At 65.1% G+C, this 23,143-nt stretch overlaps 3 protein-coding genes across 4 annotated transcripts; 2 read left to right on the forward strand and 1 right to left on the reverse strand.

Moving 5' to 3' along the window:
- Positions 1–3,822: 3,822 nt before the first annotated feature.
- On the forward strand, positions 3,823–10,258 carry BAIAP3 (BAI1 associated protein 3). Of its 2 annotated transcripts, none has more exons than XM_058680378.1 (33): positions 3,823–3,978; positions 4,073–4,160; positions 4,240–4,320; positions 4,441–4,548; positions 4,668–4,727; positions 4,803–4,869; positions 4,946–5,141; positions 5,244–5,288; positions 5,392–5,469; positions 5,552–5,654; positions 5,776–5,883; positions 5,962–6,057; positions 6,128–6,231; positions 6,319–6,439; positions 6,580–6,704; positions 6,788–6,878; positions 6,976–7,032; positions 7,103–7,200; positions 7,283–7,334; positions 7,417–7,547; positions 7,635–7,758; positions 7,842–7,985; positions 8,068–8,145; positions 8,253–8,435; positions 8,511–8,579; positions 8,666–8,745; positions 8,894–9,002; positions 9,112–9,183; positions 9,265–9,345; positions 9,416–9,536; positions 9,610–9,733; positions 9,817–10,022; positions 10,105–10,258. In XM_058680378.1, the coding sequence occupies exons 1-33, from the start codon at positions 3,851–3,853 to the stop codon at positions 10,206–10,208; spliced, it is 3,432 nt and encodes a 1,143-aa protein (XP_058536361.1). In that variant the 5' UTR covers positions 3,823–3,850; the 3' UTR covers positions 10,209–10,258. The 2 variants fall into 2 exon arrangements, with proteins under 2 accessions (XP_058536361.1, XP_058536363.1); XM_058680380.1 differs by having other exon boundaries at positions 7,286–7,334.
- A 276-nt stretch (positions 10,259–10,534) lies between these two features.
- Positions 10,535–12,392, reverse strand: TSR3 (TSR3 ribosome maturation factor). Its single transcript, XM_058681054.1, has 6 exons — positions 12,202–12,392; positions 11,932–12,130; positions 11,600–11,793; positions 11,158–11,331; positions 10,988–11,051; positions 10,535–10,889 (listed from the first exon to the last, which is right to left on the reverse strand). The coding sequence occupies exons 1-6, from the start codon at positions 12,311–12,313 to the stop codon at positions 10,535–10,537; spliced, it is 1,098 nt and encodes a 365-aa protein (XP_058537037.1). The 5' UTR covers positions 12,314–12,392.
- A 31-nt stretch (positions 12,393–12,423) lies between these two features.
- Positions 12,424–22,064, forward strand: GNPTG (N-acetylglucosamine-1-phosphate transferase subunit gamma). Its single transcript, XM_004596806.2, has 10 exons — positions 12,424–12,477; positions 12,555–12,612; positions 12,984–13,051; positions 20,925–20,979; positions 21,052–21,135; positions 21,202–21,295; positions 21,366–21,480; positions 21,565–21,647; positions 21,724–21,855; positions 21,936–22,064. The coding sequence occupies exons 1-10, from the start codon at positions 12,429–12,431 to the stop codon at positions 22,047–22,049; spliced, it is 852 nt and encodes a 283-aa protein (XP_004596863.2). The 5' UTR covers positions 12,424–12,428; the 3' UTR covers positions 22,050–22,064.
- The last annotated feature ends 1,079 nt before the right edge of the window (positions 22,065–23,143 follow it).

The raw sequence follows: 23,143 nt of genomic DNA on the forward strand, positions 1-23,143 counted from the left end.
CATGGGGTGGGGGGTGATCCCTATTTCTCAGCAAAAGCCTACACACATCACGGCCCCCCATGCCTCCCATGGAACACCGCCCGGGGTGCCCCTGTACGCCGGGGCCTGGCTCCCTGACAGCGCCTGGGGCACAGGGCCGGGCTGCCCCCCAAGGGTTGACTCTGGCCTAAGTCTCCCCTTAGGGGGCTGCCTAAAGCCCGGGCTCTCCGCTCAGTCCTAGGGTCCTAGGCCTGCATGCCTGTCCCCCACCTTCCCCTGGTCTCTGGAGGAGCCACCCCCACACAGCGGCCTCAGGGACCCAGCGTATTCTGCGGGGGTGGGGGGCTAGCAGCTTCCCTTGCCGGCCCTCCTGATTTCCTGTTTACAGCCCGCAGCCTCACCCTTGCACCCCAAAGCCATCACCATCACCATGGCAACCAGGCCCCTGTGTTCCCACAGGTTGGCAGAACCTGACGCAAGACCCCGCAGTGCCCCTCCCCCACAGGGGAAAGTGGGGAGGGGCAGGGCTGGGCATTGCCCGCTCCAGGTCCCCAAGTGCTCAGTCCCCTCCTCATCGCCCCTTTGGCTTCGCAGGGAGCCCTGGGGTGTAGTGGCTTGCTTCTCCCCACCCAGGGTGCAGGCCGTGCTGGAATATGAGCTGGTCTTTGAAACAGCCAATGCAGGCAGCGTCCACCCTACCCGCAAAAGGGTACAGCTGCTGGGCTCCCGCCAGGCTGCAGAGCTGGGGTCCAGCCTCGCCTCCCCTCCATGCGATAGGGACCAGGGCAGAGGTGGAGCCCTCCCTGTAGCAGGCTGGCCCCTGTCCCCACCACCAGGGCTGGACCCTTGGGGGTGAAAAGTCCAACCACACACAGGTGTCTACTGATGCCTGCTGAGGCCAGGCCAGGGGGGCCGTTCCTGCCCCAGGGTGCTCAGACCGCTGCCCTAACACGCCCCACAGGTGGGCAGCGCCCCTCAGGCAGGACCCCACGGGCTGGGGGTGGGGGCTAGCCTGGGCCTCGCGCGTCCCCCAGAGCCAGGATTGCGCAGGGGGTCCCTGGTCCCCTTCTCCCAGGACCGGCCGTGCCCTCCAGGCGGGATCTCAGACCCTGGCCCGTCCCGAACGGCCGAGGGGCTGGGAGGGTGGATCCAAAGAAGGCCGTGCGGCCCTTCGAGCAAAGTCTACGGGAGAGTGGGCAACACCGGCTTCCTGGGGCCCGGGAAGAAGACCCCACCGACAGCCCCCGAGGTGGAACCTACTGTCCCCGCCCTGCACCCGCGCGCGCCCACTCTAGTGCTGCGGCCCCGCCCCCGCCGTCCTGGCCCCGCCCCCGGCCCGGCTCAGTCCCCGCCGTCCTGGCCCCGCCCCGCCGTCCTGGCCCCGCCCCGGCTCGCCCCCGCCCCCGGCCCGCAGCCCTGCGCCCGGCTCAGTCCCCGGTGCGCGCGGCGGAGAGCGGTCGCGGTGCCAGCGCCCCTCGAGCTCGCGCCGCAGGACCCAGCGCCCCACGGTGAGTGCGGCGGGTGCCGTCGGGGCTCGGCCCAGCACCCCTCCCGGACCGACGGAAAGACGCCGCTTCAGGCCCTGTCACTTCGCCGCGCTCGCCGGGGACCCTGAGGGCGCGGGAGGGTCGCATGGACTTGCCCCCGGCCCTGCGTGCTCGGGGTGGGCGGGGAGGGCGCGGGGTCCCCCGGACCAGAGGGCGGGGGGAGAGGACGAGGGCACCCCCAGACCCCGCTCTTCCCAGGACCCCCCATGCCAACCGAAACCCACTGGAACGAGGGTCCCTCCCTCGCTCGCGCGCAGCCTTCGGGAGGGGCGTGAAAAAATCACGCAACGGCTCGGCTCTCGACGCCGCCCGCCTTTCCCAGGAGGGGCCGCATCTCCCACGGTCATGCGGGCAGCGCCGGCAGCTGGGTAAAGTCAGATGCCTGGGCCGCTCCCAGGGAGCGCAGCAGGTGGCTGAGCAGCGGGAGTCAGTCAGCCCGGACCCGGGCGTGGCCAGACTGCCAGCGCTGAGTGTTCTGGTTCAGATCCCGGCTCTGAGCAAGTTCCCGGGCGTCATCCTGGTCCACCCTGGTGCCAGCCTGGCCGCAGCGCCAGCAGCCTCTTCTTTGCTCACTGGAGCTGTGGGGGCCGTGACCGCGGTCCCTGGGGCTACACACAGGGCTGTGGTCACAACGCTCGCCTACCCTCTGCCCAGCAGTGGCCACCAACGATGCTTACTGGTCAGACCACCAGTAGGAGGTGGCCCCACGGGTCAGGGAGGGAGGGGGCTGCCAGGGCAACCGGGAGTGTCCAGGGGAAGCAGAGGGTGGTCTCTGGCCGTGGGATGTGAGAGCCACCTCTCCTGACACCTGGGTCTGCTCACAGCTGTGGTCTCATCAGGCTGCGGGAGAGATAGGAGCTGCCCGCAGACCCTGGGACTCTTGAATTTAGCCCTGGACACCAGAGCCAGGAGACCTGACTCAGTGCAAGGCATCTCCTGAGCCCAGCACCCCTCCAGGTTGCTGGAGCCCTGCCCAGACGGGTGCCCAGTGGCGCATGTAGGTGGGATGCTGGCCTCCCTTTCTGCTGCAGGTACGGGGTCCCCTGCCAGGCAGCCCTGGCCACTCAGCTCCTGCGTCACGTTTGTCAGAGCCCCCTCAGCCCCACACACAGATGCCAGGCGGCTGGCGGTTGCCCTGGCAACAGCTCAGACAGCGGTGTCTCTGCTGGCTCCATGGGGATCGGGGTGGTGACCACCTCCTGCGCTCAGCCTCAGATAGGGAGCTTGGGACCTGTGGAGGGGGCGACAACAGCTCTCAGAAGCACTGTGCCCCCGTTCCCCAGGCTGTGGGGGTTCTCCGCCATGGGGTGGGCACACAGGGTCCAGGAGAAGCACTGCAGGGGTCTTGTGGCCCTGGCATGAAAGCAGGGAACTGGCTCAATAGGTAGGCCAAAGATGTGCCCGCTACCAGCTGTCTAAAATCCAGCCTGGCTGGTCCTAGTCCACTGCTCTGCCCGGCTCTGGAGCTGAGAGCTCCTCCCCTCTCCTGTGGATCAGCAGTGATGAGGGCCCAGCTGAGTAACACGCTGACCTTGGGGCACCGGACTGCAGGTGCCAGGCAGTGTCTTCAGATGCACGGGGCATTGTGTGGTCACAGTGGGTGCAGAGGCTGGGGGTGGTGGGGGTAGTGTCCTGGGTGGACCATCATGTCAGGGGCAGTGTGTCCGGGTGAACTAGACAGTGTCCTGTCACCTGCAGGCCAGCAGAGGGCGGGCATCACATGGTGGAGGAACAGGCTACTGTGTGACCCGGGGCTCCCGGGGAAGGCCTTGGGGTGCAGCCAAGGAACGTCCACTGCTACCCTTCCCCATGGAGCCGGCCCCTGTGAGAGAGGGCACAGCTCTGCCAAAGCAGGCCTGCGTGGAGCTGACAGGCATCCTCCCTGTGTCCAGCGAGGCCCACCAGGGCTGGCGGCTGGCTGCAGGCCTTCCCAGGCGTTGAGCAGACAGACGAGAGGCTGCTCCCGCAGGAGGCAGACCTGCTCCCGAGGCAACTGCAGGTTCAGGAAATCGTTGCTGCCAGCCCTGGCATCTCCACCTTGGGTTCTGGGGCCTCCTTACTTGTGGGACACTGCCGTGATTAACACGTGGGGATCCTGGAACCTCCTGCGTGAAAGCCACGGGTCCCCAGCGCCTGTTCTGGCCCCAGAGTGGACACAGGGGCATTGGACGCAGTATTCAGTCCTCTCGCAGGACACCCCCCACCCCCTTCCTGGGTCCCTGGCAAAATCCTGGGGTCCTGAACCAGGCACTGGCACTGCACAGGGAGCGGCCCCTGGGCCCCAGCATTGGGGCACACATGTGTTCTCCCCCCAGGTGGCCACCATGTCCACTCTGTTGGAGATCAAGAGCAGTGTGCTGAGGCAGGTACAAGTCTGCCCGTCCTTCCGCCGCCGGACAGAACAGGAACCAGACAGCAATGCTGACATGCCGGAGGCGGGCACGGGTGCCTGGTGTGTGCCAGGGGCTGGGAGGGAGTAGCAAGCCTGAGCCTCATGCTGCTTACGTAGGCCAGGTGGGCCCTCGCTGACCAGGTCCTTCTTCCAGGAAACCCGGGGACGGTGTGGAGTTCTTTGCCCAGATGCGCCTTCTCCTGAAAAAGGGGGAGGGTCGGCAGGGCCTGCCATGCCCCGAGGTGAGGAAGCCCCTGCCCTCCTCTGGGGGTGCCCCTGCCCATACCCTGGCCCCACCCAGACTCACCCCTGTCCCCACAGGTCCTCCTGCGCAGTGGCTCTCCAGCCCCCGCAGAGCCTGTGGACTCCAACCGTGGCCTGAGACCCCTGACCCAGGAGGAGGTTCTAGGATGGGGGGCTGGAGGGAGGCAGATGGGTGGCTGCAATGGGGCCACACTGGAAGCGGTCAGCGTGACCCCAAGTGCCCGGGCTAGGGCCAGAGCTGCCCCATTTCTGCCACAGGTTGAGATGCTGTACGAAGAAGCACTGTACACGGTCCTCTACCGAGCAGGTACCATGGGCCCTGAGCAGGTGGACGACGAGGCGGCCCTCCTGGGCTACCTGCAGCAGGTATGCTCCATGGCCCTGCCCCAGGCCGCTCCCTAAGCCTGGGCATCCCAGGAGGGGCTGTGCCCAAGGTCCCCAGGACAGTGGTTGCTGGGCCCCTGCCACCTGCCTTGCTTCTCCAGGTGTTCGGCACCAGCCCTGAGGAGCATGCTGAAGCCATTGGGCGGGTGAAAAAGGCCAAGGTGAGGCCACCGGGCTCCTGGGCAGGGGCTCAGGGTGGGCTCTGCTGCATCTGTGCTGGGCCCCTCTGCCCACAGGACCCCACGTATGCTCTCAAAGTCTCCGTCTTGCGTGCCAAGAACCTCCTGGCCAAGGACCCCAATGGTGAGCTGCTGGGGGAGCCAGGCCGGCCGTGCAGGGGCCCAGGCGTGCTGCGAGCTCAGTGTTTGCTGCACCACAGGGTTCAGCGACCCCTACTGCATGTTGGGGATCCTGCCTGCCTCGGGCACCCCACGCCAGCCCAGCGGGCACAAGGAGCAACGCTTCAGCCTCCGCAAGAGCAGCCGGCGTGGAGTGCCCCTGCCTGCCAAGTGCATCCAGGTCACGGAGGTCAAGAGCAGCACGCTGAACCCCGAGTGGAAGGAGCACTTCCTCTTGTAAGGGCCAGCCCCCCTGAAGGAGGGCATGCAGGTGGGACGGGGCCGGGCCTGACCGCCTCCCATCCAACCCCTCATGGATGTCCTCGACCCCCACCCCAGTGAGATCCAGGACGTGCGCACGGACCAGCTACACCTGGACATCTGGTACCAGCCGTACCCTGCGGAGCGGGGATCCAGGCCTCTGTGGTGTGGGGAGCAGGGCTGTGTGTTGGGCTGCAGACGAGGCTGACCTGTCCCCTGCCTCCAGGGACCACGATGATGACGTGTCTCTGGCTGAAGCCTGCAGGAAGCTCAACGAGGTCATTGGCCTGAAGGGCATGAGCAGGTACGGGCGGGAGTGGACAGGCCCAGCGGGTGGTGGTGCCCAGGGCCTGTGGCCCACACCCTGCCCTGTTCCCCCTGCCCAGGTACTTGAAGCAGATTGTTAAGTCGGCCCGCGCCAACGGGACGGCGGGATCCGGCGAGGACCACACCGACGACTTCCTGGGCTGCCTCAACATCCCCGTTAGGGTGAGCGTGCGGCTTCGCCGGGCCTCCCTGGGCTGCCACCGAGCCCCCACTGCTGTCCTTTAGGCCCCCGGAGCGGGCTCTGCAAGGACAGTGGCCTGACCTGGCCCTCCCCGCCCCCCAGGACGTGCCCGTGGCCGGCGTCGACCGCTGGTTCAAGCTGGAACCGCGCCCCAGTGCCTCCCGTGTGCAGGGGGACTGCCATCTGGTCCTCAAGCTGGTCACCACTCAGGTGGGCCGCCCAGGGCCCCACCGCCTCCCACAGCCCGGCCCCGGCTGGGCCGCTGGTGACCGGCGGCTCTCCTTGCAGAGGGACACAGAGATGAGCCGGCGCGGCCGCTTCGGCTTCCTGTCCTACCTGCTGCTGCTCAGCCGCGTGCTGCGCTACGAGCACCGCGCCGAGCAGGTAGTGGCGACCCGCTGGGGCCTGGGGTGCCGGGGCTCCCGCCTCCACCCACGCCCCGCTGCCTCCCCAGCCCGACTCCAGCAGCTGGCGCGGCGAGCTCAGCGGGCCAGGGACCACCGTCCTCTGCCTCCACGGGGCGCAGAGCAACCTGTCGGCCCTGCAGCTGGCCGTGCTGTGAGTGGGCGGGGCCGCCTGGCAGTGGGCGGGGCCGCCTGACAGTGGGTGGGGCCAGGAGCGAACTCGCCTTGGCTCCTCCCCCAGGCACTGGCAGGTCAGCAGCCGACACCACCAGACGCGCACGCTGGACTATGGCTACCTGCTGGGGCTGCTGGAGGACATGCAGGCGCACTGGGAGGAGGCGGCGTCGCTGCCTCAGGAGCAGGTGGGGCTGGCCGACGGCCTGCGGGGAGGACAGGCGCTGGTCCCCTGGGGACAGTGGCTGTGGGCCTCCTGGGGTAGGCTGGGGGCCAGCAGGTGCAGTGCATACGGGGCTGAGGGAGGGCCTGAACGTGCTGCCTTCAGGAGGAGAGCCTGGCCGACAGCTTCTCCGCCTTCTCCGAGTTCGCGCTGCGGCTGCTGCGTCAGCTCCGAGACTACTTCCCGGCCACCAACAGCACGGCCGTCTACCGCCTGGAGCTGCTGCTCAAGTGCGTGGCGGTGCGCGGTGCATGGCGGTGCGCGGCGCGGTCCCCGGGCGGCGGGCAGCCTTCCTACTGCCTGCTGTCCTCAGGTGCCTGGACAAGCTGCAGCTGTTCCAGCCGTCCTTTGAGATCTGCCCATTCGAGACGGAGCTGAGCATGGACATTGCGGCGGCTCTGAAGGTGTGCAGGGAGGTCCGGGCGGTCCCGCAGTCCCCCCCCTCTTCTGCCCCCACTGTGTGCGGCTCAGCCTCCGCCCCGTCTCTGCCTTTCACCGCAGAGGGGCAACCGCGACTGGTACGACAGACTGCTGAGTGCCCGGAGCCCCCGGGAGCAGGTGAGGCCGGGACGGGCGGGCGGGCGGAGTCAGGGCGCCAGCCGTGTCTGCAGCAGGGCCTTCCTTGCAGCCGGGGCCGCAGCGCCTGGCCGGGCTGATCCAGCTGGCCGACACCGTCTACGCGGACCTGCAGTCCTGCTATGGCATCTACGCCGGCCTTTTCCTCAGGTGGGCCAGCTCCCCCGCCAGTGCCCAGGGTCCTGGGGTCTGGGTGGGCGGGCCACCCGCAGCTGAGACGTGCCCTCCACAGCAGCCTCAAGGTAGACTTCTTCACCCTCACCTTCCGGCAGCTGGAGCGTCTGGTGAGGGGGCGTGTGGGGCTGGGGGAGGGGGGCCGCCCAGGACTCCTGGCCGCTGCTGGCCTCATGCCACCCTGTGGGGCAGATGGCTGAGGAGGCCTGGGTGCTGACGGAGGAGCTGGGCCCCAAGATGACCCTGGACGTGGCCTCGGGGCTCTTTGAGCTCTACCTGACCCTGGCGGACACTCAACGCCTTTGGAGCAGCATCCCTGGCCGGTGCGTGACCCACACTCCTCAGGCCTTGGCATCCCAGCCTGGGGCTGGAGGGCACATCTGAATGTACTCCCACCTCTGCCCCCACAGGGACAGCCGCTCCCTGGCCCTGGCTGGCATCCACGTCCCATTCCTGCCAGCCATCAAGCTCTGGCTGCAGGTGCTGCGGGACCAGGCCAAGTGGCGCCTTCAGGCAGCTGTAGAAATGGACACGGTGAGTGAGGGCTCCGGCCTGAGGTCAGCGGGGCTTGTCCAGGGCCCTGTGACACTGGCTACTCTCTCCTGGCCCTGCCGCAGCTGGAGCCTGTGGACGCTGCCTCCAAGCACAGCAGCTCGGCTGCCACCGCGAGCCTCTGCTTGGGCCACATCCAGGAGCTCTGGGCCCGCCTGGCATGGCCAGACCCCGGCCAGGCCCAGGCACTGGGCCTGCAGCTCAGCCAGGTCAGCTGCAGAGCGGGGCGGGGCATGGCCTGGGAGCAGCATGGCCAGGTCCACACACCTCTGCCCGGTGCCTGCCCCACAGGACGTGTGTGAGGCTACCCTGCTGTACACGGCGCTGCTGCGGAAGAAGGCGGATGCCCAGCAGGGAGCTGGCGAGGCGGTGAGTGAGCCAGTGAGCGCTGGCCAGCCGGGGTGCACGGGCAGGTGGGCTAGGCAGGCCCCAGTCCGGGCCTCCTGATTCATGCCTTGCCCCCCTGGTCACTGCAGTTGTGTGTGGTGCTCAACGACGTGGAGCTGGTGCGCAAGGCCGCTCGGCAGGCGCTGGGGGGCTTGGCGTGGCCTGAGGGCGCCGAGGGTGGGCTCCCCCGCTCCCTGCTCAGCTGCATGTCGGCCCTGGATGACGACCTGCAGCGGGACGCTCACACCGTGACGGCACACCTGACCTCCAAGGTAGGTAGAGGTGGCCTGGCCTGGGACTGAGTGTGGACACTACCCCTGGGTGCTGAGTGCTGCCTGCCCCAGCAGATGGTCGGTGACATCAGGAAGTACATGCAGCACATCAGCCTGTCGCCTGACTCCATTCAGAACGAGGAGGTGAGGCCTGGGCCAGGGACGGGGAGAAGATGGTGTGCTGGGAGCGGGTGGGGCCCGGGCTGACGCTGCCCTGGGGACTCCCATAGGCTGTGGCTCCGCTCCTGAAGTACCTGGACGAGAAGCTGGCCCTGCTGAACGCCTCCCTGGTGAAGGAGAGTCTGGGCAGGTGCGGCCAGGGGCAGGGGTGGGTGCTGGGCTGGGCTGGGCTGGGTTCCCACAGGTTGCTGGTCTGAGGCTGGGTCCCGCAGGGTGCTGGGCTGGTCTGAGGCTGGGTCCCGCAGGGTGCTGGGCTGGTCTGAGGCTGGGTCCCGCAGGGTGCTGGAGGCCCTCTGGGAGCTGCTGTTGCAGGCGATCCTACAGGCTTTGGGAGCGAACCGTGACGTCTCTGCTGACTTCTATGGCCGCTTCCACTTCACCTTGGAGGTCAGTCTGCTGGGGCCGGTGGCAGGTGCAGGTGGCAGGGCTGGGCTGCTCCGCTGGCTCCTGGGGCTGCAGCCAGGAGTCCATGCTCACTTGTGCTGCCCCGCCCCAGGCTCTGGTTGGGTTTTTCCATGCCGAGGGCCAGGGCCTGCCACTGGAGAGCCTGAGGGACGGGAGCTACAAGGTGAGGCCTGCGTGGCGGGGGCGGGGCAGACACGGGCGGGGCGGGGCTGGCAGCCAGGCGCCCTCCGTGCTGCCCCTGCAGAGGCTGGAGGAGGAGCTGCGGCTGCATAGGTGCTCCACTCGCGAGTGCATCGAGCAGTTCTACCTGGACAAGCTCAAGCAGGTAGGGCAGGCTGGCCTGGGCTTGTGGCGCACGCAGGGCCTGGCGGCCACACTGACTGCTCTCTCTGCAGAGGTCCCTGGAGCAGAACCGGTTCGGCCGCCTGAGCGTCCGCTGCCACTACGAGGCAGCTGAGCAGCGGCTGGCAGTGGAAGTGCTGCACGCGGCTGACCTGCTGCCCCTGGATGCCAACGGTGAGTGGGCTCCGGGGCGGCTATACGCAGGACAGAGGTGGGGCGCCTGAGGGCTCACAGCTGTGCCCCCTAGGCCTCAGCGACCCCTTCGTCATCGTGGAGCTGGGCCCGCCGCACCTGTTCCCAATGGTCCGCAGCCAGAAGACGCAGGTGAAGGCGAGGACACTGCACCCCGTGTACGAGGAGCTCTTCCATTTGTGAGTCCCTGCTCTGTCTTGTACCCCGGCCCACAGGCCGAGTGGCACCCGCGTGACCCCCACGTGACCATCCCGGCCCGCAGCTCTGTGCCCGCAGAGGCATGCCGTCAGCGCGGGGCTTGCGTGCTGTTCACCGTAATGGACCACGACTGGCTGTCCACCAATGACTTCGCGGGGGAGGCTGCCCTGGCCCTGGGCTGCGTCAGTGGCATTGCCAGGCCCCAGGTGGGCACCGCTGCCAAGGCCGTGCAGCCTGTCACCCTGCAGCTGCGCCGGCCCAGAGCCCAAGGTGAGCGCATTGGGTGGTGGGTGCAGTGTGGTGGCCAGGCGTGCCCGGCTGCCTCCTGCCCACACACCCGCCCGCCCCACAGTGCGATCTGCGCTCAGGATGCTGGAGGGCCGCGCCAACAAGGAGGCCCAGGACTTTGTGAGGAGACTGAAGGAAATGGAGAAGTGCATGGAGGCAGATCCCTGAGCCCCTCTGGCCGCCCCCTGCCGCCCCCGCCCCCGGCCGTCTGAGTGCTGTGGCCCACCCAGGCTGTTTTTCACGTGTGCCATGAACCTGTGAGCCCCGAGCCCCATGCAGTACAAGCATTGGCCCTGCTCCCCCCACACCCTGTGACGTTTCTGGTCTGCCAGCCTTTCTGGCCGGGGATGGGTCCCACCCCTCCCAGGAGCCGGCATGAAAGCAGAGGCTGCTGTGTTCGCCAAGTCTGCAGCTTCATTCAAGTAGGGGGCTGTGCCAGAGCCCACCCCATCCCGCCCCGCATGAGCCGCCCCACAAATACACACACCGCAGTCTCAGTCTGTGCTGCCTCTGTGTCCTTGTGCAGGGCCCTCGTCGGCAGGGTGCTCGTCCCCCGAGCCCTCGGTGCCTCTGTGTCCTCGGACAGGGCCCTCGTCGGCAGGGTGCTCGTCCCCCGAGCCCTCGGTGCCTCTGTGTCCTTGTGCAGGGCCCTCGTCGGCAGGGTGCTCGTCCCCCGAGCCCTCGGTGCCTCTGTGTCCTCGGACAGGGCCCTCGTCGGCAGGGCGCTCATCCTCTGAGCAGCTGCTGCCGCCCTCCCTGTCCTCGGTGCCAGGCACCTGGTCCTCAGCCTGATCGCTGTCGCTTGTGTTGGCATGGGTGTCTGTGTCCGTGTCCTTGCTGGCAGACAGCCTGCCAAGGGGAGGTGCCCCAAGGGTCATCCCTGGGGGTTCCAGGCAGCCCTGCCTAGAGCTCCCCCCAAGCAGCAGGGGCTGAAGTTGGGCACCTACCGGGCACTGGTCACAGGCCTGTTGGGGTTGGCAAACTCCCGCCCTGAGTCCACGTCGAAGGGGTCTGGAGTGACGGGGGGGGGGGGGAAGGGAGAGACAGCCTCTAAGCTGGGACAGGAACAGCTCTGGGGCTGCCACCCCGCGGCCCGAGCCCCACCCCGCGGCCTCACCGAGCTCCTCCTCTGGCGAGTGCTGGGTGCTGGCCAGGAACTCCTGCTCGGCCTGCTGCACCTGTTTGGGGGAGCTGCAGGCCGCATACATCTCCAAGAGCTGCCGGTTCAGGTCCAGGAAGCCCTCACCCCACTTGAACTTGCGCAGTATAATGCTGGCCACATCAGCGAGGCCTGAGGGTGCAGGAGATATGGCTCAGAGTTCCCCCTGGGGTGTGGGTGCTGGGTGCCTCCCCCTGCAGCCTCCTGGCCCTCTCCACAGTGGAGACTAGCGGGCCCAGGCTTGGCCTGTCCCCACATGGACCCGGAGGTGGTGACTTCCAAGGGTGAGCAGGGCTTGCTCACACCCGTCCTGAGGGGCAGAGCTTTCACAGTGGGGGCCACGCTGAGCCCCTGGTGTACAGCAGACCAGAAGGCGGGCACACAGGACCCTCAGACCAACCCACGATGCAGAGAGTGGCAGCCAGGGCCTCCACGCAGGACAGCTTGCAGGGCCGGCCGTAGTTAACGGGGTTGGCGGCCACCAAGTAGGGCAACAGCCGCACGTGGCCACCCCGCATCTTTTCAAAAGGCGTCTCGTCCAGTCGGCCCCAGGAGCAGTCAATGACGGCGACCCCAGCCTGAGCCACGAGCTGCCTGTGGAGGACAGTGGAGGGATGGTGGGGACAGTGGAAGGGCGGCAGGGGGACAGTGGAGAGATGGTGGGGGACGGCGGAGGGCCTGCCGGACGGTGTCCTAGGACGGCTCTCCCCGGCGGGCGACCCGGGCACCTACCTGTCTGCGGGGGACACGAGCTGGGTGCCCAGGGGGCTGAGCACCAGGCCTCCGAACCTGTGTCCCAGGCGCAGGCAGCGCACCACGCCCAGGCGGGCCAGCTTGCGGCCGGTGCAGCGCCGGGGGTCGCAGTGGCCCAGCTCCCACATGGCCAGCACGCAGGACGGCGGGCGGGCGGCGGCCTCGGCCCCCAGGGACGCTGCAGCGGGAGAGACAAGGGTCAGGCCCGGGCTTCGGCGGAGCCTCCGACCCGCCATCGCCCCCACGCACCAGGCAGCGCCGCGTCCACCTCCTCAGCGAAGGCCTCCAGGGCGCGGCCCGGGGCCCGCCGAGGGCGGGCGATCTCCGGCCCCGGTCGTCGCGCGGCCCTGCGGCGGCCCATGGCGGGAGCGGGGGGCTCGACCGCCGGACACGTCACCGCTGCGCCGGCGCCCGCGTGACGCACGGTGTCGCCCCTTCCGCGCCGGCGCCCGCGTGACGCACGCAGACGTGGGGCGATGGCGGCGCCCGTGGGGCTGCTGCTGCTGCTCGGGCTGGCGGCGCGCGGTGAGTGTGGCGGCCGACCCCGACCCCGGACCCCGCCCGCCGCGGCCTCGGCCTCGGCCTCACGCCTGTCCCCGCAGGGCCCGCGCCGGCTGCCGCCTTGAAGATGAAGGTGGTGGAGGAGCCCAACACGTTCGGGTGCGCGGCGGGGCCGGGATGGTCGGGATGGTCGGGATATCGGGATGGTGGGGATGGCCGGGAAGGTGGGGATGGCGGGGCCGGGATGGTCGGGATGATTGGGATATCGGGATGGCGGGGATGTCCGGGAAGGCGGGGATGGCGGGGCCGGGATGGTCGGGATGGTGGGGATGGCCGGAATGTCGGGGCCGGGATGGTGGGGATAGCGGGATGGTGGGAAGAGCGGGATGGCCGGGATGTCGGGGCCGGGAAGACGAGGATGGCGGACCGGGATGGTCGGGATGGTGAGAAGGGCAGGGAAGGCGGGGATGGCCGGAATGGGATGGAGGGTCGGGGCTCCCCTTCCCCGCTGACATGGTCCCGGCCCGCAGGCTCAACAACCCGTTCCTGCCCCAGACCAGCCGCCTGCAGCCCAAGCGGGAGCCCTCGCCCGTGTCCGGTGAGTGCGGGGCCGGCGGCCGTGTGCCTGCACATGTGGGGCAGGAAAGCTGTGGGGTTTGTGCCGGGGCGGCCCATCTGTCTGCACTTACTTGAAAGGCAGAATGAGCAGAGAAGACCAGGTTCAGGGTGAGGTGGGAGCCAGGGGGCCTACCCTGGACTGTGCACGACCCAGGGCTGTACCCCTCCCCCACCAGGCTTTGTTCTGTTTTTAGATTTACTTATTTTTGTTGGAGAGACAGAAAGTTCTCCTATCCCCTAGTTCACTTCCTAGATGGCCACAACGGACTGAGCTGATCTGAAGCCAGAAGCTCTTCCGGGTCTCCCACACGGGTGCACGGTCCCAAGGCTTTGGGTTGTTCTTGACTGCTTTCCCAGGCCACAAGCGGGGAGCTGGATGGGAAGCGGGGCCGCTGGGATTGGAACCGGCGTCCATATGGGATGCCGTCATCACTGCAGAGGCATAGCCTGCGTTGTTGGGGTGCCGGCGCCCCCTCTCCTGACTTTGAAAACTGGTGTCGCCTTTTGGAGGAGTCCTGCCCAGAGTCGCCAGTTCTGTGTGTCCTGCTCCCTGCCCGGTCTGTGGCCCAGCTGCTCCGCCGGCGTTGGTTCTCTGGGGGAGTCGCTGTCAGCCGGAAGCCTGGATCATGTGGTGGGACGCATGGCTGCTGGCTGCTGTTACCATCCCAAACTCCTTGGAGGACTTGGGACTTGACTCTGGTGTGTTGAGCAGGGGGCAGAGGAAGAGCACCCATCAACTCACTTCCTCGGCGCCCAGGGCGGGTGCTAAGTTGTGGTGAGGCCAAGTAGGACCCGGTGGGATGTGGGCTTCGAGTGTCCCCTAGCTGGCTCCCGGCACCCTGCAGGCCTCTGCAGTTTGCTGCCCAGCTGCACATGCGTCCATCCTGCTCCTTTTAGGTGCTGTCTGCCTCTGCAGGTCACTGGGTCCTGGCCTGACCGAATAGGTGCCTCTGCTTACACTGGTGCTCGGTGGCTCTTGTCAGAGGTGTCTTCTGTCCTCGGTGGTGCCAGAGGGGTGCTGCCACCCCTGCAGGGAGCTGCCCTGCGCATGTGAATGCCGCTGGGTGAGGCCTGTCTGACCACTGCCCCGGAGCGGAGCGCCAGTCCGCAGTGAGGCTGCTCAGCTCGCTGTCTGCTTTACTGGGAATGGCAGCGGGGAGTGGACCAGCAGGCAGGGTGTCCACCTCCCACGTGGCCTCCCCACTGGCGCTGGCCATCCTCTGGGCCGCCACAGACTCTGCAGTGTGCAGTGGGCCGTCCCCCATGGTTGTCGGCCGCTGGCAGTGCCCAAAGATGGGGGCGTCTTGGCCTGGGCTGGTTCGCTCTAGGTTCCCCGCGGTTCGTCTGGCTTGGGGCTGAGCTGTCGTCACTTGTTCGTTCCACCTTTGGAAGCTAACCAGTCCTCGGAGATGGGCTCTGTGATTCCCCCCCATTCTGAGAGTTGCTTTTAAAGATTTGCTTGCTTAGAAGGAGTGGAACAGGAAAGGAGGGGGCTCCACCTTCGGCTTCTCCCTCAGGGGCCGAAGGAGGGCCAAGCTGAGGCCGGCCGACATTCCATCAGGTCTCCCGTGCAGGTGACGGGGCCCAAGGCCATGGCCTTCTCTGCTCCCCAAGGCGCATGAGCAGTGAGCGGGGTTGGTGTGAGCTGAGGCCTGTGGTGCTGGCGTTCCGGCTGCTCCGCTTTCAAGTCAATCTTTTTATTTTTTTAAGATAGAAAGAGCTTCCATCAATGTGTTCACTCCTCAGGTGGCCTGAATGGCTGCAGCTGGGCCAGTGTGAGGCCTGGAACTTCTTTCGGGCCTCTCGTATGAGTGTGGGGGCCAAGCACTTGGGTGATCCTCTGCTGTTTTCCCAGGCCACAAGATGGGAGCTGGGTCAGAAGTGGGGCAGCCGGGACATGAACTGGTGCCCTTACGGGATGCTGGAGCCTCAGGTAGAGGACTAACTTGCCGCACTGCCCTGCTGGCCCCTTGAGTAAATAAGCAAATCTTAGAAAAGCAGAGGGCCTGGCACAAAGGCCTAGTGGCTAACTCCACGCCTTGCTCATGCCAGGAACCCATGTGGGCGCCAATTCATGTCCTGACTGCTCCACTCCCCATCCAGCTCCCTGCTTGTGGCCTGGAAAAGCAGTCGAGGACGGCCAGAGCCTTGGGACCCTGCACCTGTGGAGAGACCCGGAGGAGGCTTCTGGCTCCTGGCTCCGGATCGGCTCAACTCTGGCTATTGTGGCCGCTTGGGGAGTGAACCAGCAGATAGAAGATCTTCCTCTCTGTCTCTCATCTGTGAAAATCTGCCTTTCCAATAAAAATAAATAAACCTAATCTTAAAAAAAAAAAAGAAAAGAAAAGAAAAAAAGTTGAGTCCACAGAACCTCCCTGAAGTTGCTAAACAGATGCAGAGCAGCCATGGCTGGACCCAGGGCTTTGGGGGACTGCCAGTGACCTGGCCTACCACGCCACTGCCCGGCCCTGTCAGCTGCTTCCCCATGTCCTTGGGGTGCCCTTGCCTTCTGCACCTTTTAAAATAGTTTTAACAAATACATAGACAAAACCATGCATACAAAGGTCATGTTTGCATGGACGTGATGGCGTTCCCTCTGCCAGCTCACCCTCGGGCGCTGTGCGGTGCCAGCCCAGCACGGGGGCCAGGGCTGCCTCTGATGCCCCCATGGAAGTGGAGGGGCACTGGCACTCGGACACCCACCTTTGGCGTGTCCTTCAGGTGGCTTTTTTTTTTTTTAAGGTTTACTTTTTTTTATTGGAAAGTCAGATATACAGACAGGAGGAGAAACAGAGGAAGATCTTCCGTCCGATGATTCACTCCTCAAGTGACCACAATGGCCAGAGCTGAGCTGATCTGGAGCCAGGAGCCAGGAGCTTCTTCCAGATCTCCCACACGGGTGCAGGGTCCCAAGGCTTTGGGCCGTCCTCAACTGCTTTCCCAGGTCACAGGAAGGGAGCTGGATGGGAAGTGGAGCTTCCGGGATTAGAACCGGCGCCCATATGGGATCCCAGGCGTTCAAGGCAAGGACTTTAACCGCTACGCTATCATGCTGGGCCCTGTTTTTTTTTTGCACACGTTTTACGACTATAAGCAGAGCCAGTGCAGTTGGCTATGTCACGTGCTTTAGGCGCAAACTTTTTGAGGTAGACTTCCCCACATACTCCACCAGGACAGGGCTCAGCCAGAGCTGTGGGCTGCGGGCAGCATGGGGCTGTGGGGAGTGTGACGCTATGGGCAGCCGTGGGCTGTGGACAACGTGGGGCTGTGGGTTTTTTGTTTTACCTCCAAGAACTGGAGAGAGAGAGGTCCTCAGAGGACAGGCCACAGGCAGCAGCAGGGTGTGGGGCAGGGGCGGGGGACTGAGTTGAGGGGGCAGAGGTGGCCCCCAGGGTGAGCACAGCCAGCCCAACCCCACAGAAGTCTCGACAAGGCCTTCTGGTGCCACTGCCTGGGCCACGGAGTGGCCGCTGTCACTGCAGCCGTGCAGGGAGCCCCTGACTGCTGACTCCAGCCCATCCACACCTGCGTCTTTGGGATGGGCGGTATCTGTTTCCTCCCCCTCAGCGTTGTGGCACAGTGGGTTAAGCTGCTACACGCATCACCCATGTAGGTGCTGGTTGAGTCCCAGCTGCTCAACTTAGACCTGGCTCCCTGCTGCCCGCGTGGGAGACCTGGTGGAGCTCCTGGCCTCTCCTGACGCAGCTCTGGCTGCTGTGGCCCTCAGGGACTGTTCTTTCTTACGGCAGGTCTCAGTAACTCTGCCTTTCAAGCAATTCAGTTTTTGGAAAAATGACAAAATGGGTTGTAGGAGTCACTTCTGTGCTGTGCTCACGGTCCCGTGGAGCTGGGCCTTGGTGGAGATCTCTGGAAACGACGCTGGCGTTTCCTCTCAGCAGTTCACAAGGTGTTTAAGGTGCATGTTAGAGGTCTTGCATCTGCAGACGGCTGCAACAGCCAGTGACAGGCCAGGAGGAGCCAGGAGCCTCCTCCTGCTCTCCCTGGGGCTGGCAGGACCCATGCATGTGGCCCGTCCTGCACAGCTTTCCCAGGCCAGGCGCAGGCCAGGCGCAGGCAGCCAGCACAGGCCTGCCGAGCAGAGCTGCTGCTGCTGCTGCTGCCCAGTGGGACCCGGGGCGGCAGCTGGTCCTCCCGGCTCTGGAAGTGGCTGGTTCTTCCGCCCTTTAGAGGGGTATCGGAGAGTTCCATGGGGCTCTCCGTCCCAGGTGGCCCGGCTGTGTCCTCTGCCAGGCCATCCCATGGACCTGGTGGCCGGGAGTGGCCAAAGCCAACCAATGATTAAGCAAGGGTTCTTGGGACGCTGGGGGACTGGCCTGTGCTCACCCAAGGCAGGTCGGCTGCAGCGGGGCCCGGGTCCCCAAGTCCCTGTGTGAGGGAGGGTGGAGGAAGGGCAAGCTTTCATGTGTGTGTTTGAGAAAGGGAACCCGGAAAGCTCCATCTGCTGCTTGGTTCCCCAGAGGGCGGGGCGGGGCGGGAGGCTGCAGCCCGTCTGGGTCCCCACTAGAGGGCGCTGGATGGCAAGTGGAGCAGCGGGGACTTGGATGGTGCCCCTGTCGGTCCCGGCGTCGGGGTGGCAGCCCCAACCTGCCTGAGCCTTTGAAGGCCCTGCGGGGGTCCTACCATCGCCCGCTCCCCGGGGGCCCCTCACTCTTCAGGCTCTTAGTGCTGTGTTTTTGTTTTTTTTTTTAATTTTGGACTATGTAGTACAATTTCATATAGGCTGGGATTCCTCCTCAAACTCCCACCCCTCCTGCCAGATTTTCCCCACTTTGTTACAATAGTGTAGTCCTTCATAAGGAATCATCATCCCATCAGTCTTACTGAAGCGAACCCCGACACTGCTGGTGCAATGTCGGTCCGGCATCCCATTGTCCACACACGTCCAACAGTTTCACTGATAATGTGGTGTTGGTTTTGCTTCATCTTTGATTTTTTTTTTTAAATTATTTTTATTGGAAAGTCAGATATACAGAGAGACAGAGAGGGAGATCTTCCATCCAATGGCTCACTCCTCAAGTGAACGCAACAGCTGGTGCTGTGCTGATCCAAAGCCAGGAGCCAGGAACTCCCTCTAGGTCTCCCACGCAGGTGCAGGGTCCCAAGGCCTTGGGCCGTCCTCAACTGCTTTCCCAGGCCACAAGCAGGGAGCTGGATGGGAAGTGGAGCTGCCGGGACGTGAACCTGCGCCCATATGGGATGCTGGTGTTGAGTGAGATCCCCGGCTGTGCCTACACTTCCACCTGCTGGTCTGGTCTCCAGGCCTGGCTGCCTCTGCCGTGAGTAGCAGCAGCATCCTCGCGTAGGGCCGGCCCCAGCCTCCCCAGAGCTCCCTGTGCTGTTGGGTGGACACCACGCTCGCTGCTGTCCACGCGCAGGGCCGTCTCCCCGCAACAAGTGAGCTGTACGTGCTGCTCTCCGACTTGGACGCCCTAGGTTCAGCCTTTCCTTGCTAACCGTTCCACTTCAGCGTGCACAGAGCTCAGAACAGTGGTGCCGAGGCGCCGTCTGCACCATGGCAGTGTCTGAAAAGCAGAGTGCAAGCGAAGGGGGCGGAGAAAGTGTCTCCCTTGGGCGTCAGCGGAAGCTGGCTCGGAAGCAGAGCCAGTACGGGCGTGTGGGGTGGGCAGCCCCACGCAGCAGCTGTCCCTGCCGGCCGGTCAGCCCTCCCCCGCTGTGGGTACTCCTCCCACGGTGTGAACGGCGCCATGCTGTCCCCTCCCTCACAGGGGCCGGGTTAGGGCCTCACTCGGTGTGGTGTGGTGTGGTCCTTGGGAGAAAGTCCACCCGCCCACCACCCCAGGGTGTGCCAGCCTCTTCTGGTCCCGTCGATGCGAGCTGGCCTGCACCCTGCCTGCTAAGAAGGCCTCTTGGCGTTTCCTCTTACACATTTCTCAGCTTCAGCTCCCGTCTGCGGTGCTGGCTTCCTGCCTGCTCCTGTTTCTAAGATGTGTTTCTTTCCATCTGAAAGGTGGATTTTACAGAAAGAGAAGAGACAAGATCCACTGGTTTTCATTCCCCAGATGGCTCTAACGGCGCGGCGGGGCCAGGCGGGGGCCAGGCGGGGGCCAGGCGGGGGCCCAAAAACCTGAGCCAAACTTCACCCCTTGCTCAGGCCACAAGCAGGGAGCTGGATGGAAGTGAAGCAGCTGGGATTTGAACCAGTGCCCATATGGGATCCTGCAGATGGAGGGTTAACCTGCTATTCCACTGCCCCACTCTACTTTTTATTCATGTTGGGACTTCTTCCCGACCCACTGGTGCTAGTAATGCAGTGGGCCCAGGCCCGTGCTGCCCTGACACTCGGCAGGAGATTCTCGGGGGGCTCTTTGGCCGCACCCCACGCAGCAGCCACGAGGCCTCGGACCGGCAGGCACACCTCACGGGGGTGTCTGGCTGAGGAGCATTGTTAGCTTTTTTCAAATATGTTCTGCCCGTCTGTCTTGATTTGGGGGCGATATATTTTGATTCCATGCTTTTTTATTTTCAAGGCGGAAAGGGCCTGGCACAATCTAGTATCCCGGCAGCCCTGCTTCCCATCCAGCTCCCTGCTTGTGGCCTGGGAAAGCAGTCGAGGACGGCCCAAAGCCTTGGGACCCTGCACCCACGTGGGAGACCGGGAGAAGTTCCTGATGAGCTCAACTCCAGCTTTTGTGGCCACTTGGGGAGTGAACCAGCGGACGTGTTGCTTTCTCTCTGTAAATCTGCCTGTCTGAATGGCTGCCAGGGCCGGGCCTGGGCTTGGCTAAAGTCAGCAGTCAGGTCTGGCCCTCAATGTGTGAAAGTCACAATTCCTGAGAGGGCTTACTGGCGGGCAGGACAGAGACTGATCTAGCCCGTAGATGGCCAGCACAGCCAGAGCTGTCCAGTCTACAGCCAAAAACTTCATCCCGCTCTCCCCTGGGTGCAGGGCTCTGAGGATGGGTCCCCTCCTCCAGTGCTTTCCCAGGCAGGCTGTTAGCAAGGCACTGGAGGGATGTGGAGCAGCTGGGACACGAACCTGCACCCAAATGGGGCACCGCAGCTCACCCTCCCCACAACCCTGTTTCTTATATTCTGTAACTGTTGTGTCAATGTGGGCTGTGTAGAACTGTGGAACATGAGATTCAAGTATAATTCTGGGCGTGGCATACATGGTTGGTGTTCCGGGCTGGCTTTACCTAGCCCTTCCCGACATTCGGGGAGTTGAGGTAGTGGGTGGTGATATTTTCTTTGAAGGAAGCAAGAGCAACATTTACAACAAACACTATTTTGACCTGCCCCATAGCACCTTGCCAAGGCGGTCCCCTTGCCGCCCCCTCACATCTCCCTCCCCTTTCCAAGGGGCTGTCTGACCCCTCTCTTCAGAGGCCGTTTTCCTGGGTGTGGACTTCCTGGGGTGCTGTCTCCCATCCCCGCTTACTTTTCAGGTTTGAGGGGCTGGGGCCACGGTGCAGCAGGCCCTACTGGCGGCCTGGGAAAGCAGCAGATGGAGGAAGCTCCTGGCTTCTGAGCAGCCCTGCCCCAGCTGTTGTGGCCACTTGGGAAGTGAACTCTGCCTTTCATGAATCTTTTAGCAAAGAGATTTGAAAGGAGAGACATGCTGCATGAGCTGGCTCACCCCTCCACTGTGCACCAGGAGCCCACAGCCCCATCTGGGACTCTGCTGGGTCTAGGGCCGAAGCACAGGGAGTGGGGATGCCCACGGGGCCACGCTGCACCCCCACGTGACGTCAGTTGCATTCCCCGCTGTCTTGGGCCTCAATGAGGCAGTCCCTTAGCGTGGCAGCCTGGTGTGGGGTGCTCCCATGGGGCTCTTGCACCTCGGGCTCACAGCAGCCTCCCCCACTCCCCAGGGCCCAGGCACTTCTCCCAGCTCTCCGGCAAGTGCTTCAGCCTGGTGGAGTCCACGTGAGTGCCGGGCGGGCTGGGGCGGCGCGGGGGGGCTGGGGCAGGGTCTCCCTGACAGCGGCCTGCCCCCAGGTACAAGTACGAGCTCTGCCCGTTCCACAACGTGACGCAGCATGAACAGACCTTCCGCTGGAACGCCTACAGCGGGGTCCTCGGGTGAGCACAGGTGCTGGCGGGGTGGCCCCATGCCTGAGGCCCCGCCTCACGCGCTCTCCTCCCCAGCGTGTGGCATGAGTGGGAGATCGTCAACAACACCTTCGTGGGCATGTGGATGCGGGATGGAGACTCCTGCCGTGGCCGCAGCCGGCAGAGCAAGGTGGGCCGGGGACCAGGCGGGGGGCAGGGCAGGGCGTCTGCCCACGGTCCTCCAACGCCCTCCCCGCCAGGTGGAGCTTACCTGCGGGAAAAGCCATCGGCTGGCCCACGTGTCCGAGCCCAGCACCTGCATGTACGCACTGACCTTTGAGACGCCCCTGGCCTGCCACCCGCACGCCCTGCTAGGTAAGGGCAGGGGGGCGGGGCGGGGATAGTGGGCCTGGTGGAGCCCGGGTGAGGCCTGAGGCCCAAGTCCCGCTCTGTGGGCAGTGTACCCAGCCCTGCCTGAGGCCTTGCAGCGGCGCTGGGACAAGGTGGAACAGGACCTGGCTGATGGCCTCATCACACCCCAGGTGAGTGAGGGGTGCTCCTTTCTCCCCCTCCTGTGGACTCGGGCACATGCCCCATCCTCCTCCTCTTCCTCCTCAGGGCCGTGAGAAGCTGTTGAGGGTGATATTTGAGGATGCTGGGTACCTGGGCACTCCGGGGAGTGAGGAGCCCAGGCAGCAGGAAGGACGCCCCCAGGGCCTGGCGCTGGAGACCCTGGAGCAGTGCAGGATGGTAGGGGGCTGTGGGGGGGAGGCCTTGCCCCCACCTCCCCTGGCCAGGGGCCTGACCGCCCCTTCTGCACACCCTCGCAGGCCCACACAGAACTGACCTCAGAGGTGGCGCGGCTCAGCAGCCTGCTCAGCCGCCACGGCATCCCGCACGCGCAGCCCACTGGCCTGCCCGCAACACAGGGGGACGGCGCGTGAGTGGGCAGCAGGGGGCCTGGGCATGTGTGCAAGCAGAGTGGAGATTTGGGGTTTTAATGACTGTACACTGATACAGATAACTCCTGGATCCTGTGAGTTACACCATAAATGCAAAAAATCAAAACAAGTGCCAATGGTTCATCCCAGGGACTGAGGAGGCCGAGTCCGCTCCCCATGCAACACACACCCACGGAGGGAGGGCCTCGCTCTGCCATCACACCGTGGGGCACAGGCCAGCTCGTGGTCACTGCACAGCTGTCTTCCCCTCCCCCAGGTCCCTGGGCACAGCCTGGGCACCAGGGCAGAGCTGGCAGGACCGCGGGACTGGCCATCCCCAACAGCGCACTCAGCCCGGGTGGCCACAGGGACAAGGTGCCGGCACTGACACGCACGCTGGGCTGGCAGCACAGGGCGCCCGTCAGGTGACCACACGGCTCCACTCCAACACCCGCCCAGCGTGCTGGCTGTGAGCTGGCAGCCCCACCTGCCCCAGGCCTGTGTCACTCACTCACTCTAACATCTGCCTCCACTTTGAGGGAGAACAGAAGGACCCAGCAGGTCTTGAGCAGCTCACCTCCCCTCTGGACACAGAGGGAGCCTGGAGCACATGCCGCAGTTCGGCCAGTCCCACAGGCCGCCCACACATCTACCTGAGTGAGTGGGGGAGTCAGCAGGCAGTCACGGGCGGCGCTTGAAGGGTCAGCAGCCTGTGGATTCGGGGGAGGCTGCCAAGCCACACTCCATGTTGGGGGTGCTCCTTACAGCGGGAACACTCTGAGTGCTGGCACAGCTCACAGGATGTGGAGCAAGCCTCGCACTGCTTGGCCTGCAGGGGACACACACACTGCGTCTCGCCCTCTCCCGCAATACCAGCACGTGCTCCACGCATGACACCAAGCCATAGCTGGGGCAGGGGCATGGTGCCTGTGGCTCTGCAGCTTCCCAACACGAGCAGTGAGGCCATGCCTGGCTGCCCAGCTGCTGCTCACTGTCAGCCATGTGGACACGCTCCTGGGCTGCATCCCAGCCAGGAAGCAGTGTGGAGGGCAGTGCAGCCCCGCTCTCCCTCCAGGGCCCATGCGCGGCGCACCCGC

This window comes from Ochotona princeps, chromosome 24 (assembly GCF_030435755.1).
Source record: "Ochotona princeps isolate mOchPri1 chromosome 24, mOchPri1.hap1, whole genome shotgun sequence".
Classification (NCBI taxonomy): Eukaryota; Metazoa; Chordata; class Mammalia; order Lagomorpha; family Ochotonidae; genus Ochotona; species Ochotona princeps.

Bases quoted from the DNA above. Each gene is read 5' to 3' on its own strand.
- BAIAP3 (XM_058680378.1), top strand. From the start codon at position 3,851: ATGTCCACTCTGTTGGAGATCAAGAGCAGTGTGCTGAGGCAGGTACAA. The intron at 8,146-8,252 runs GTGAGTGAGCCA...TGGTCACTGCAG, and splicing joins AGCAGGGAGCTGGCGAGGCG to TTGTGTGTGGTGCTCAACGA. The intron at 8,746-8,893 runs GTGCGGCCAGGG...TGGGTCCCGCAG, and splicing joins GTGAAGGAGAGTCTGGGCAG to GGTGCTGGAGGCCCTCTGGG.
- TSR3 (XM_058681054.1), bottom strand. From the start codon at position 12,313: ATGGGCCGCCGCAGGGCCGCGCGACGACCGGGGCCGGAGATCGCCCGC. The intron at 11,332-11,599 runs GTTGGTCTGAGG...CTGCACCCTCAG, and splicing joins TGCCACTCTCTGCATCGTGG to GCCTCGCTGATGTGGCCAGC. The intron at 11,052-11,157 runs GTGAGGCCGCGG...CCGTCACTCCAG, and splicing joins CTCGCCAGAGGAGGAGCTCG to ACCCCTTCGACGTGGACTCA.
- GNPTG (XM_004596806.2), top strand. From the start codon at position 12,429: ATGGCGGCGCCCGTGGGGCTGCTGCTGCTGCTCGGGCTGGCGGCGCGC. The intron at 12,613-12,983 runs GTGCGCGGCGGG...CCCGGCCCGCAG, and splicing joins GAGGAGCCCAACACGTTCGG to GCTCAACAACCCGTTCCTGC. The intron at 21,481-21,564 runs GTAAGGGCAGGG...CTCTGTGGGCAG, and splicing joins CCACCCGCACGCCCTGCTAG to TGTACCCAGCCCTGCCTGAG.